At 44.1% G+C, this 15,555-nt stretch overlaps 1 protein-coding gene across 6 annotated transcripts in view; it reads right to left on the reverse strand.

Moving 5' to 3' along the window:
- TFDP1 (transcription factor Dp-1) overlaps window positions 1-11,959 on the reverse strand; it is a 46,247-nt gene extending 34,288 nt beyond the window's left edge. For 4 of the 6 annotated variants that reach the window (XM_082493328.1, XM_082493327.1, XM_082493326.1 and 1 more), the window contains exons 1-2: window positions 11,179-11,264; window positions 10,148-10,232 (exon numbers count right to left, since the gene is read on the reverse strand). In XM_082493328.1, the coding sequence (XP_082349454.1) occupies window positions 10,148-10,159 (12 nt within the window). In that variant the 5' untranslated portion in view covers window positions 10,160-10,232; window positions 11,179-11,264. Of the gene's footprint in view, window positions 1-10,147; window positions 10,233-10,514; window positions 10,535-11,178; window positions 11,265-11,900 lie in introns of those variants that run through there. The other 2 variants (XM_082493325.1, XM_082493324.1) reach the window with 2 other exon arrangements.
- Between the last annotated feature and the right edge of the window lie 3,596 nt (window positions 11,960-15,555).

The following is a 15,555-nucleotide window of genomic DNA, read 5'->3' on the forward strand; positions in this document are numbered from 1 at the left end:
TTCTATTAATGCATTTTATCCTAAAGTATTTAACCAACCACCACAATGTAGTATCAAATGATCTTACAAGCTTCCAGTTTTCTTCTACATCATTAAAACACAGTGAAAAATACTACCCAAAACAATATGCAACTCCAAGAAACACAATCTAATCTAGTTTTACAAAGGGTCAGGTTAGTAGTACATGCCCTGGACCATGCTTTTGTGTGACTGGAATTACACAAGTCACTGACAAACTGGAGAACATTTGGGAAAAACACTGCATTTAATTAACAAAAGAATACAATTTGGGAAAAATCAGGAATAGCAATCACTGAACAAGAAGAATCCCCTCAGGAACCACGACACTGATGAAGAGCGTAGCAGTTATATAGTTCCACCATGTGTTCACACCAGTGTCTTACTAAAGGTTCAGCTCTAGCAGTTAAAATGGCTGGTAAATATTCAACTAATTCAGAAGAGTATGCCTAGGAAAGACTCCAAGAAAACTACCTGAAAAGAATACTACCAAATCCCACAGCAAATAGCATCCCCAGCAGCTATTATTCATGATAAAAATGGATTTCTAGTGAAAATTCTGTTACTCCAGCTTCAGTATGCTTTTCACATTTCTGGATACACTATTAAATTCTAAGGTTATCAAAATTTATCACTACCTTTGAGTCTCCTCAAAGTCATAGATACAAGCTTTTGGCAAGAGAGAAATGAAAAGCAAAAATTCTGACCCATGTGAAATTCTGCTGTCTTTGTTCTAAAATGGAAATATTAGGCAAAAAAAATCTCTTGGTGCGTATCTCAAAGAAATTCCCGCTATTCTTCAAGCTGGGTTATTTTGGAGGAGAGACCAGGATTACTTCTCTATAACCTACCTAGCATAGTGCAGCACTTGAAAGAAAGAAAATAGAGGGAAATGTGACCATAGCTCCCATTAGGTATATCATAGTCACAAATTCACAACAAACAAACAAAAAAAAAGAAGAAAACCAACAACAACAACAAAAAAAACACACCAGCAGGAAGTACTTGATTTTCCCCAATGGAAAACTAACCTTCTGCCAGGGAGGGTTTAGACATCAAGGAAATTCTATTTTCTGCTGGGAAAATACACATAGTTTTCAGGCCTTATCAAGCTATTTGTAACAAAGTATTTTGATTTTTATTTTTTTCACCTGCTAATGTAATTTTTTTCATATTCCACATTTTCTTATCTTCTTATGATTCTCAATTTCAAGATGCATTAGGTCCTTTGATGATAATGCCAGGGCTGCTTGAAATATCATGCTCTTAGTATTACATTCTGAAACGTTTGTAGGTGTGTTCAACTTCACAATTCAGCATAGCTTTCCTCTTTAGAGAGACACGTTGGCTATGTATACTTCTCTGTGGCCACATAAAGAAACTTCTAGTATCCCAAACAGGCAACAGATACAGATAAACCCTTTATCATTTTCACCTTTCAACAAAATCAACAATGATTTTGAAAAATAGCTTTTGACACCCAACATAGCATCTGAACTGTAATACCTGAAGATCTCCTTTCCGCAGATCAGAGGAAGAAGGTTGAAGACTATTGGACAAATTAGGAAATCTGGTAATTTTAACTGTGGAAGCTATGCTGGAATGGAGACCCCAACCAGAGACTTTGTCTCATCACATCATTCAGAACTCCTAAGGAAAAGAAATCAACTGACAGGCTCAACATATAAAAAATTAAACTGAAGTCAGCTTTGGCCTGCTATGAGATCATCAGCAGTCATAAGGACTGGGAAGTCTATTTTTGTTTTGTTTACAAGTAAAAGCTTAAAATCACTACAAGTGCCCTCAGCCTGAAAGTCAGTAAATCGGGAAATATCTTTCTGGTGGGACTACAGTAAATCAAACAAAATTTCCTAAAAATGCAGAGAATTTAACTTATTAAAAAAAATCCCTTAGTGCAGACTATCACAGAATAATTTTGTGCCTTACTAACAAGCTAATATTTGTGGTCTCTGAAGTTATGCACTAGAAACTCAACACGCTTACAACAAAAGTATCATTTCTTCCACAGATTTCCAGACTTGCAACTCAATTTCATAATAAAAATTGGCATAAAATTATTCACCAAGCCCTTAGAAAAGATTCAAGCTGAGTTTGAACTGAAGGACAAGGAACCTATAAAAGCATGATCCGGAAGTTTGACTAAAGCAAGACTGAACAGGTACACGTGCTACGTCTGTCAAGGTTAACTGGAAAGTAAGGTCCCCCCAACACACTTAGGTAAGTAAACATGGGGAACAGAAGGGTGCTTTTGTGCCACTGAAATCTCTCTTCTATCTTGCTTCTAGGTAATGAGCCCATTTTAAGTATACTCCCTGAAAAAGAGTTGAAAGAAGAGCAGAAAGGGTAGATTTAAGTGGAAACAGAGGTATTTGCCAAACAGTATTTCTCAGAATATAAATTTTCAGTTGCTAACAGCAGATTAAGCCCCCTAGACTAAGGCACAGGAGTGGGTTTGACAACAAAACAAGAGAAGTGGGTGCCAAATATACATTGGTTAAAGAATGGAAGTGAGAATGGGACAGACAGGGAAAAAAAGCAGATTATTTTGGGACTGCCTGGGAAAGAGACAGAAAGTGAGCTAGAAAATCATATGGAAGATGGCAGATTAAGGGTTGAGGTAGAGAAACTGGGAGTCACTGAAAATGTACAGGCAACAGAACTGATGAGAACCTAAACCAGAGCTTTAACAGGACAAGGAGATCAGATCCTGTGAGGAGAAGGGAAGAACATGGGAACTGGGAAGGCAAATGCAATGTGTTCTAAACTATGACTGAAAGGGTAGATATGCTGAGACTCAGACTGAGAAGTTCAAAATGAATCAGGTAAGAAGTAGTAAAGACAGAATGAGAAAATGGAGAAATTGGGAAGGAAAAGTATTCCTGTTGGAGTACATTTCCTTCCAGAGCTTGCCAAAGGCTTCAGGAGGATGCCCCTGCTGTCTACAGGCATTTGCAAAGCCTACTAGCAAACACCCACACATCTTGTGCAAACTGCACCTAACTCGATCCATACAGAATGACAATCCCCAGCCATTTTACTGCTTAAGAGTAGGTTATTAATAAGAACATAAGAAGGATGTGGACTGGTTGAAACAAGTCAAAAGGAGGACCATGAAGATGATCAGAGGGCTGGAGCACCTCTCCTGTGAAGACATGCTGAGAGAGTTGGGGTTGTTCAGCCTAGAGAAGAGAAGGCTCCAGGGAGACCTTATAGTGGCCTTCTAGTACCTAAATGGGGCCTACAGGAAAGAGGGGGGAGGGATTGTAGTGATAGGATGAGGGGTAACGGTTTTAAGCTGAAGGGGGTAGGTTTGGACTGGATATTGGAAAGAAATTCTTTAATCTCTGGGTGGTGAGACACTGGAACAAACTGCCCAGAGAAACTGCAGATGCCCCATCCCTGAAAGTGTTCAAGGCCAGGCTGTATGGGGCTTTGAGCAACCTGGTCTAGTGGAAGGTGTCCCTGCCCATGGCAGGGCGGTTGGAACTAGATGGCCTTTAAGGTCCCTTCCTACCCTAACCATTCTGTGATAAATGTAAAGGCTCCATGCCATGCAATTTTACTATGTGCCACTTCATTGATAATGTCGGAGGTTTTTTAGTTTGCCTTATTTTAATATCAGAAAGCAACAAACACACAGAATGGAAAATTAGCAAACCTACAAAGGGAAGAAAAGCTTACAATCAGAAATAACCCTGCTTAAACAACCTTAATTCTTATTTCACCCCTATCCATACACAAATGTAATTCATAACAAGATGATAATACACTATTTTTTTCCCATTGGATTCATCTCATTTGGGGACCAGAGCAAACATGCTCTGGGAATGAATCATCATGTAAATGCAGGTGACTATTTTTATGGGACACACAATTCATTTTTTGCAGAAATTAAAAGGCAATTAAGATATGAAGTAGAGGATTACAGGAAAGGAAAGGAAGTTCTTAAATTTAAAACTTTTGCATTTCATTTTGCAAATGAAATCAGTGAGAGCTATTCCTTACTATAAAAAATAATATAAAAGAACTTTTAAAGCCAGGCTGTAGGAATCTGAACCTGCAAAATTGCCAGAGGTGTTATTTTACTGTGTCTCAGTAGCAGCCTTCTGAAACAGAGATCATACCACATCCTCAGTTCATGGCAGCATCTTCAAGATTAACGCGTTTGTCGACCACTCAGCAATGAGCTATACCATAGAAATAGCTTTTCAAAAAGTAAATTGAATTATTAGCACCTTAATTAGCAAGGCATAGTCAAAGTACTAGATATGAAATATCATAAAGAATTGTGAAGATAAAAACTAAAGACAGGTTAGCTGCTCAGTTAAACATTGTCAATCTTTGGTCTGAATATAGGCTCCACAGATACTACACATACACTGGACATGAGTATATACAGAATGACACCCGAGGTCTCCTTATTGCTGAATACGTCAAGACCATTAGCTTTTTGGTTGTCTTTTCTAAACACAGCAACACATCTAGAATTCAGCAAAAATTAAATCATATAATTGTAGACAAAGAATTTATTTTGAAGGTGAGTCAAATAGTGGTCCAGTCTAAGCAACCACACAAATCAGAAATACCACAGGAGTTAAAAGCATTGCACTGGATTGTTTCTTACAATAATTTAATTGCCCAAGTGATACAATCCTTGCAAAATTTAAAGCTACACCCCCAAAACTAACCGCAAAGTTGTAAGAATGAAGCAAAATTGAATACGACATTCCTAGGGTGAACAGGATAGAAGCACTGGTTTGCCACTTCTACTGAATCATCATTTGTGTCCTCCTGGACTAGATACTCATACACAGAAGTACCAGCAGCAACCACTTCCACAACTAGCTCCTGGTGCCATTTTAGATTTGACCTAAATAGACTTATGTTTTTCCAGCGAAACCAAATCTTCAGAGCAGTTTGTTCAACAGCATCTGAATCACAGCAGAAATCAACAAGTAATGTTAAACAGGATTCATTCCAAAACCATTTGCCTCACCAACCTCCTTATCAGTGTATTGTAACGCTACAGCAGCCCACAACATAATTTTCAAGCAAGTCTGTACAACCTGGGACACTGAGCAAATGTAATGTAATGCAACAAAAGACAAGTAGCCAGCAGCGTTTCTGGGGATATGGACCATGGTCAACCTTTAAAAATCAAGGTGCCTGCTATCCGTCTGAGAACAACTTGAACATAGAGAATGTTTAGCAAAGATTGGCTCATTTTTCCTCCCACTTCTAATTAGCCACAATAAATCTCCATTAAGTGATACCCGGGGAAGCAAATACAAACACTAAAATAAGTGATCCCTGGTGTAACTTTTTAAAAGCTGCATTTTTGTTTAGCGTGTTAAACTGTCAGCACATTGTATTTACTCAGTAATACTACAAATATATATCTACATAAAGCCACTACCATTAACTGTCACATACAATTAATAAAGAAGTTAAACACTTGAGGGCTACAGGAAAATGCTTTATTTACACAAATAAATTGGTGACATGACAGGCAACTTCTGAGTTGCTACTTTCTGCCTTATACATACAAACCAACATAGGGAAAAAAAAGGAAACTCATTGTGTATTTGCCATGTAAAAAGGAGAGCTTAAAGATCATTTTCCTTCTGCCTTCTTCTAAAAAGCATATTTCAAAAAAACGTTAACAACACTTGAAATCCCAGACTGAGATGGCTTTTTACAAGACCTAATTTCATAATATTATTTGATCTTCCATTTGCAAACTTCTGAACATGTTAGAACTCACTAAAGGCAAATAGAAATAGATCAAGCTACTGAAGTCGCTGAACTGAAATGGTATCAAAAAAGTTACACAAACCACTTGAGATCCACTAAAGACTTAACTTCTCTTGTCTGCCTCACTGAAATTCCCAGTACATAACCAAAAATAAACATAAAAGGAGAAACACATGCTGGTATTTTAAGAAAAGTCTGAGAAATGTTTTGAAGACTTTTCAATACTTTCTAGACATTGAAAGTACATCATGTGAAAAAAAATCCAAAATATACCTTTTCCTACTTCCATTAGGCTCTTTTTTTTAATCCATCCCAAATGTAACCTTTTTAGACCACAAAGACTTGCTCAAGTTTGATGCAGAAGCACCACATGAAAGCAATTAAAAAGTACAACTTTTGTGGTGTTCCAGCAAAATTACGTTACAGAAACACAGATCTACTTCTTTCCCCACATCCAGCAGACCTACTGACCTATCCCGTAAACTTGCTGTAAGAAATTAGTTTGCTGTGTGTTTTTTTTTAATATTCTTTGAGCAAAATATTTATTAAATAATACTGTGAAATAAATTCATTGGATTAAACTACATACCTGCATGTATTCTGAATACCCAATTAAAATAAACCATTAACCTTAATCCCTACACCTTGAGGTCTCTTAAACAGTAATGTTAGATCAGGTGTTAAACTTTGTGCAGGCAGAACTTCTTACCCAGTGTTCTCAAATTTACACATGTGCACAAGGCTTCCTTTGCAAAGTGAAGATACATTGGCCATAGCTACTACTCAATGAGATTAATAAAAGCACCATGACATACTAAAGAGATTCAGTAAGGATTATGCAAACCAGAGATCAAGAGAAAAATCCCTCAAAGTAATTCAAGCAAAAGATGACAGTAGAGTAAAACATAATTAAAAAAAATTAAAAATCTAACTTTAGAACCAGTGGTTCCAAAGCCAATGCCACTGTCAGCAACCCATGAAACAGTAAAACGCGTGAGCTTTCCAGAAAGAGAAATACTGGCTAAGCTGGAGTTTCTAGAGATTTTCTGCAGGCAATGACTTGGTCCGAGACAGAGATAGAAACTTCTCATTCGGTGCAAATGTACATGTCAAACTGTACCCAACTCTACTGACCTCAACTTAATTTGCCATTCAGCCTCTGACAAGCAACAGAATGATCCCATTCCCAAGGTACTCAAGTCCTTGAGATACTGCAACTGGTGTTCTCTTGTCCACACGTTTTTTTTTCATTGTTCCTTTAAATTATAGAAAAAGTAGTCTTTCTAGTAACTAAGATCTTCTAAATTGAATGTGATATTCCATGGCCAATCTACCTGATTCTGTTAGAATTGCTTCTAAGCACTACACAGCGTTCACTTACATAAAACCACAAATGGCTATGCTCATTACTATTACCAGATGACACGGGAAAATGAGTTTGCTCCTTTCTTCCCCTTTATATTTATTGCATTCCAGATCCCATACCCTTCATGCAGATTTTCAAAAAAATAAATTGATATACCCACAGATACTTTGGCCTTCACAAGCTAGTATTTCTTTTTTTCCATTATTATTTTTCAGCTTATCCAGCTATAACATCACTTGTGATTGTGCTCTTAAGCTCCACCTGCAGGCTCTTAATTAAGGTACTACATATGAACATCTTTCTTTTCCCCCTCATAGCTTCCTGACCACTGCCAATGGAATGAAAGTATTTTGTAAAAAAAAAATCAATGCTTTGTTGCTTATTTTCTCTTTATTGTACACTGAAAAGCATTAGAGGGATACATTTTAAAGTATTATTTAATAGAATTTAGGCTTGGGTCAAATAGCTCATAAGCATTATCTTGCCAGCTTACCCGATCAGTATTTTTGTAATTATTTAATCCATTATAAAAACATTTAATTGGGTTTGCCAGTATTCCCCATCATGCTCCCTACTTGTTCAATTGCACAGTAAAGTATCAGTTTGCAAACTATTACAAGTATTTGACTTTTCAAACAGGTCTTTTCAAATCATAGTTTTTATAAAGAGGTTATCAGAAGAAGAGCTGGAAGCGAGCAATAAAAGGAAAAGAAAAGTGCTCTCCTGCAGCAGGTGGGAGGAGGGGTTAAGTAGGAGCGTGTTATCTTGTGGCGCCCAGGCTCCCCACCTTCCTCTTCTGCAGGGCTGCCTGCGTCACCATCACCAGAGCAAGCGCTGTCCCCAGCAGCACAGGGTAAGAGTGGGACACATGCCGAGCCTGCAGTCCCAGGCTGCAGCATGCTTGGCCACATAAATGCCACCTGAAGCCCAGACTTGGCATTGTAGCAATGCAGTCCTTACCACAGTTTAGCCATCTCAGCTCTGCTGAGAAAAAGGGAAGGAAGGGGTGGGGGCATTCATCAACTATGCCATCTTCTTCACCACTACATCTCGCAGTCAGTTAGTGCACTTGATAGGTGACATGGCAGAACCACAGGCCATTAATCACAGCAATATTTCCATGTCAGAAATTTAAATTTACAGTGATGCAGGTCTTCATAGATTCAGTGGCCAGAAGTTTAGTGATACTGTCTCTATCATGATTAATTCCATTATTTTGCTAGGAAAAGAACTTGGATTTTGGACAAAAAACATGGGAATCATTGTCTTCCCTTCTGAAAATCAAAAGTGTTACACCAATTAGCATTTCTATTTTCCAGCATTAAATCAAACCTAATAGGGCCCATAATCAGACCTGGAAATTTAAAATTTCCCAACATTCACTACACGCTTTAGACATCATGTAATGGTGGGTATGTAATAGTCTGCAAAAAGGTAAGCAGTTCATCTTTCTTCCCTGAGGCAGGATTAAGCATGTGTAGAGGTTTTTAAGAACAGGTTAGACAATCCTTCAATTAAGATTTCATACCCTTTCTAGCTACCTTGTTCCGGTGCTCAAGTACACTTAAAATTTTACCTAAAACCTGACCTAGATTTTCATTTTTCCAAGTTCAGCTTATTAATTCTTGTAATAAAGATACTGAAAACAATTTATTTTCCTATCTGTAGCATCTTGCTTCCATTTCTTAGGTTAATTACCACAAATGTTATTCCTCCTTTTACTACTCCTTTCTAGAATAAGCTAGATCTTTCAAAAATGAAGTTCTTTCTTAAATGTTCTATTCTCATTCTGTTCCCCTAGACCTTCTTCTAGGACATTCATCTGTATCTCCTGGTGCCAGCACTTCTTCACTTAGTTGATCCCTCTCCCAAAAGCTAGTATTAAACAAATGTACTTTGGTATCTCAACTACATTGAACTGTTTCAATATCATCTCCTAGTCTAACATTCCGCTTTCATTTTCTTCCCGCTTATATGGCCTGTCATTCCCTGAACTCTGCTATCTGTAACGTACTTGGCCACCCTTATCTCTTCCAGGCAAGCTTTGAGTGACTATGTATTTCTGGTTGCTTCTCTGCACATTAAGCTGTTTTTCAGTTGCTTCTGAACTACTAAAATTCTCTACAAGATTAATTTTTTAAATTCTCACTATTTGAAAGCTACAACACCCCACATTAGATTGTAACCTGCTGTTCAAGAATTTGAACTGTATCACTTTTCCTTAGCTTGTACGCAGTCATTTTTGGCCTTTTTTTTTTAAATGAGATATATTTTAATTTGAATATGGAGTAGTATCCTGTCTTACTTTCAATAAGGGAATGTGAAAGCCAAATTATATTAGGTATTAACAATGAACAACACCTTAAATGCAGAATCTGTTTCAATTTCATTTTTTAAAAGTACTGGAATCAGTAAAGAGCAAATGATTCAAGATGTAGGCCACTAACGTTAACATCCATGGTAATAGAAGTCTATGAACGAAGGTCCCCAAAGCCTGTTTTTATGGACACTAACTAGCATCGTTTGGGAGACAGAGACAAAACAATGAACAAATATGGAGACTGAACCATCTTCACTACCTTGAATATATGATGCCTCCTTGAACACAAGAAAGGCAATGCTGGTTGACAACAGTAGTCAACGACAACTCCGTCATCTGGACAGTATTTGCTGGGTTTTTTTAAATCAACCTGTTTTAGTGTTCAGTGTGAATACACATAATGCCAACAGCCAAAGTGCTTTTATGAGCACAGTGAATTCTTAAGATTAATTACTCTGAAAAAATGGCTGCAGATCTGAAGCTGGTTTATGCTGTTACATTCACAGGAAAACATAGCCTAGACTTGATGTACAACATCGATAAAGTAAGTTTCATATATTCATTAATGCCAGCCATTATAAAGCATGACTTGGTTTGCTTTTGTTAACAAAAACAAAAATATTCTAAGAGCTGTGCTTCCACATATGACGTGCTACAAATATACTTACATCTTTTGCCATGTTACCAAAGACTAGAAATCAGTCCTCTTAAAATCTTGACGGCTGTAGGGCACAGAGACAATGATGCTATTTTCTAGAAAGCAAGTAAAGACAACATCAGCTATAAAAACGAAAGGAGGGAAAGTTTTTTACAACTGAAATTATTGAATACCACCACATACAATTTACTTTTTATGGAAAAAAAAAAAAAAACAAACCCACAACGTTTTTTTAAGAAGAAAAAGTTCTTTGCCACCACTAATCCATCCCCTAAGCGCCCCCCCCCCCAACCCACGCTCACGTGTGGGAGACGCTCTTTTTCGGACGGTGGGGATGAGCTCTCCCCTGGCAGGATCGCCCTTCCGCCGGTACGTACCCAATCCCGGCGGGGCAGCAGACAGCCCACGCTGGGCCGGTCCCTGTCCAGCTGCGCCCCTTGCAACACGGCAGCGCGGGGGAAGAGATCACTCCCTCGGCCTCGGCCTCCTCCTCCTCCCCACCCCCATTTCCAGCAGCAGGCACAAGTAGGCCTCAGGGGCCAGTTCCCCCCCTCCCGGGGCCCTTGCAAACCCCCCTCTCCTCCACCTCCTCCTCCTCCTCCCAGGCGGACGGGCCGCGGCTGCACCAAGAGGCAGAGCCTGGCAGCCGCCACCGCGCTTTCGGGCACACAGCACCCGCTCGCCCGCCCGCCTCCCCCTCCGCGCCCCCCGACCAGGGCCTCACCGCCCGGGCGAAGCCCTAAGCCCCGCGCCGCCTCCCCTCGCCAGCGAGGGGCCGCGCTAATCGCCTCAGAGGCGGCGGGGGCACGAGGAAGGGGGGACGCGCCCGCGCGCCAGGCGGCACCGATGGCGGCGGGGGGAAGGCGACGGCGGCGGGTGTCCCCCCCCGCCCCGCCGGCGGCAGCACACCGCGGCGCCTCCGCCTCCCCCTCCTCCCCCCCACCCCCGCCGCCGCCGCCACCACCACCTTCCCATCCCATCCCCCGCCCCGCCGCTCCCCATCCTCCTTCCCGCCGAAGGCCGGTCCGGGGCTGCCCGCACCTGAGCGGCCGAAGGCAGAGAGAGCCGGCTCCATCCCCCGCCGCCGCCCCCAACACAGGGACCCGGAGCGCGGAGCGGGAGCAACCCCCCCGCCCGCCACCGCCGCGCTGCTGCGGAGGCGCCCGACTGCACATGTGCGGCGGCGCGCGCGGGCCTTGGCGAGCCCGGCGGGAGGGGGCAGGGGAGGAGGCAGCCGGGGCGGGGGGGTGGGAAGGGGGGTAGGCGGCGGGAGACCAACGGCCCCAACGGCAGCTCGGGCGGGGGCCGGCAGGCACCGCCCCGCGCTCCGGTTCGGGGGGTGCGGGGAGGAGGGAAAGAAGCGGGGGGGGGGGGGAAGGGTGTCTCGCCCGGCGGGGCTGTCACTTCCCAGCCCGCCTCTGGCCCCGCCGGGTCGCCAGCCTGGCGGGCTCCTGGCCCGCCTCCCCTCGCCTCGCCCGCAGTCCCGCACACCTGCCCGCCGGCGCTGCCCTGACTGCCGAGGGGGCTGCCCGCGAGGGCTGTGGGGGTAGGGGGGTTGAGGGTGAGGGGACGGCGGGGAGCGGGCGGGCGCGAGCGCAACGGCCCCTCCCCGAGCCCCCCGCGCGCGCGACCCCGCCGCTCTTTCTTTCCTGCGGTTTTTTTTTTTTTTTTTTGCTTTTCCCCTATCGCCGCCCCCCGCCATTCTCTCCCTGGTAGCACGGGGGGGAAGAAAAAAATAATAATAAAAAAAAATTGAAACTTACACTTTTGTGCGTCCCACCAGCGTGACGCTGCGCGCTGACGTCACGAGGGTGTAGCGTGCCTTGCACGGGCACACGCGGAGCGGCTAAGCCAACCGCCCGCCGCTCCATGGGCGGAGGGAGCATGCGCGGGATTTTCGCGCCTTCCGTACTCCCCGCCCTGCGGGCGCTCGCGGCGAGCGCGCGGGAAGCATCGGCGCGAGACTGCTCTTCGGCCCCGGCCGGCGCCGGCGCCGCCGCCGAGCACGTGGTCACCGGCGCGCGCCTCCTGCCGAGCCGAGCCGAGCCGAGCCGTGGGGTGCCGGTGCCGGTGCCGTTGCCGTGAGGGAGCGGGAAGGCGCCGGGCGCCGCCGCGTCCTTATCGCTGCGGGACACTGGCCCGCCGCCGCGGGGAGGGCCGGGCCGGGCCGGGCCGTGACGAGACCCGTGTCACGGCCGAGGGGCGAGCCCGGGCCGCTGCTGTACCCCCCCGTCGGTGTTGAGCGGGTTTCTGAGGGCGCGGGAGGCGGCGGAGCCGGGCGGCGCGGCGCGGTTAGTTGCCACAACATCCTGCGGGTGCTTTCCTCATTGCGTCTTGTCCGGCCGTTACTTGAGCAAGTTTGCTTAGAGCGGCCCGTGCTAAAATTAGGATTTTGCAGTCATCCAGGTGGACATTTTCCCATTGGGTGGCTGCTGCTCACGAGCGCAAATTAGGCCGGTCTACGCCCCCAGAAAATGGAGTGCTGATGGTTTCTGGCACCTCCGGGCCTCGAAACCTCTGTGTACCCCATTAACGCTTGCTGCATGCAGCCGTGGAAGCGGGGTGTATTAGCAAGGGCTGTGTGATGTAATTGCACAAGCATGATGTAATCCTTGGCAAAAAACCGTTCTGTGTGCACAGCGAGGGCTGTGAAGGAGTAGCTGCAATGGTGGAAACGGCAGCAAAGTCAGAGCCTTACGCCTCAGCAGCCGGGGTCTTTGCAGGATTGGGTATGAGAGTAGCTGACGGGGGTGGAGGGAGCTGCAGCCACCTCGTCGTGCCATACCAACCAAGCCTGCGTTGGTGCAAGGCTGTTCACGAGATGTTGGAGAGGGGAGCAGGAAGTCAAGGGCTGGTTCTTTCTCTAAAACCGCGCTGCTTCCTGATGGCGGCTGGGAAAGATGGCCCGTCGGGAACAGAAGATGCGACCAGCAGTGCCACTATACGGAAATGGAGCGGGACAACCTAGCACAGATGCTGGAGAATATCATCACTCGAGTAGACTCACATTTAGTTACTTTTATACCTTACTCAATTTATATATTTTTTTAAGATGTTGGGGGAGTTGTGTTTTATAATGATGAGGAAACACTAGCTACCTTCATTTGCTTGATAAATAGCAATCTTGGACATTTTTCATTTGCAGTAATCCCCCATGCTTGCTGCTCTGGGGTTCCATGGCTGCTCATGCAGTAGCCTGCTCTGACAATGACCATGATTATCCCATCTCTTCATTCTTCTTGACTAAGCTTGATGGCTGTGGACACTGAAGAAAGAAGATGATGATGAAAATACAACTTTACACAGAGAGGCAAGAACTTTCACACACAAAACCCATGAAGCACCCCAAGTCAGCTGCAGGAAAAAATCCTTCCTAGAAGGCAGCAGCTCTTCCAGGCGACGGTGCTGCTCTCCACCCTGCAGGTCATACATACTGTGCCTCCGGATTTAAACTGTATCTCTCAGGTCCCTGTCTGCACCCCCCACTCCTTTTTACATTAATTCTTGTAGAAAGAACTGTTCCACTGTCCCAACTACCACAAGCTCCAGCCATGTCAAGGAATGCGGAGACCTTCAACAGGGTATGTCTGTCCCAGGGTGAAGAAGGAATCGGGAAAAAAGCAAATGTGCTTTTAAAAAAGGTAGTATCGAATGACTGTGCTAAGATACAAAGCGTTTCCTCAGCTGGTTTTTCAAAATGGTCCTAGTGCCATTTTGAAAAAGGCTCAGGTTGAAGAGAAAACTTCTGCCTTCTCTAGTATGAAACAAAATTGACAGAAACTTATGAATAAGAAAGTAGGAAGTAATTCATTAGCAAGTGTGACGTCTAGGGACCAAGATAACTGCACTAGCTTTCAGAACAGAGGAGCAGTGGCCACCAAAGAAGACAATATGAACCTCAAGACACTAACCTGCTTTTGTAATCACAGCTTCTCTGCAGACAGCAGAATTGATGCTTCCTTGACCCTAGTCAGTAAAGAGTGACTGAAGACCATGTTTTTTAGTTACTCAAAATCTTCTATTTACGCTTCTTAGGTAATTTCGTTGTGCTGCTCATGCTTCCCCGTAAGCTCCTCTCTGCCAGGAGCTTTCTGCCAGACTGCTGAAGAAGCACACAGGAGGAGGGACGGCATCCTGGTTTGCTGGCATTTTATTCTGACACATTAAGAACTGCCCAAGTGTACCCACTCCCAGGTATGTTTTTGTTTTGTTTTTTTTTTCTTTTCCTTTAGCAACTAATTTGAAGTATTTGTATTAGTAGAAGAACCCTCAGTGTTTCTCTAGGCTTTTTGGAGCTTTTAGGACTTGAGGCTTGTGTTTGTAGTGGTGAGAGGCTGATTCCTGTCTTCTGTGGCCTTTTAAGTGTGCTTGAAATGGAGAATAGATCACAACTTCAAACAGCATCAGTGTTGCAGAACTGTGTGACCCACATAAGGAAACCGTGTTTTGAGAGGTCATCTAATCTATAGTCAGAAACCTAGGACAGATGCCAGAGGACATGCATGTGGACACATTTTGACCTACTGCTTTGGAACTGGAAGCCATGCCATCTTAAGAGAGGAACCTGCGTGAGCTCCTGGCTTAAATAAAGACCTAATACCAGCTGACAAACTTGTCAGCATCTGGCCTCTTTGGGAGTTAGCATCTCCCAATTCTCAAATTTCTGCTCTACTTTAGGAAACAAAAAATACACCTTGGTACTATAACCTTGTAAGTGTTGCCATTCCCTGACTTAGATTTTGTCCTCCAAGGCAGGATCAGTTGTCCCTAAGCCACTCTGGTCGCACCATTGTAATGGCTTCAAACTGGTAGAGGGTAGATTTAGATTAGATATCGGGAAGAAATTCTTTACTGAGTGTGGTAAGACACTGGAACAGGCTTCCCAGAGAAGTTGTTGAGGCTTCATCCCTGGAAGCGTTCAAAGGCCAGGCTGGATGGGGCTTTGAGCAAGCTGGTCTGGTGGGAGGTGTCCCTGCCCATGGCAGGGGGGTTGGAACTAAATGATCTTTAAGGTCCCTTCCAACGTAAACCATTCTATGATTGTCCCATTTGTCTCCAGCAATGAGGAGATTTTCCTAGTCTCCACTGCCCATATTGTCAAGAATTGTTTCCCGCCCAGCAGTGGTAATTACTCAACAGAGGCTGTGGGAGAACTCAAGCAGCACAGCTCCTGAGCTACCAAGTGAAGCTGGTAAAGGCATGCCTTTCTCTTCTGCCTTTTGTTTCTTTTAGGGTGGGGTAGGCCACCCATGTCCCAGCCCTTAGGGCATCTTGTTGCTCTTCCTTCTCGCTTCACTAGTTCTGTTGGCTCCCTCCTGTTCAGGTCATCTTAAGCAGTGGGTGTCTGGCACTTGCTGTTCCTTATAAGCTATTGGTGTTTCCAGTGAAGATGTTAATGCCATTAACGTGGCTTGCCTC

This window comes from Vanellus vanellus (genome assembly GCF_965231255.1).
Source record: "Vanellus vanellus genome assembly, chromosome: 1".
NCBI classification, from domain to species: domain Eukaryota; kingdom Metazoa; phylum Chordata; class Aves; order Charadriiformes; family Charadriidae; genus Vanellus; species Vanellus vanellus.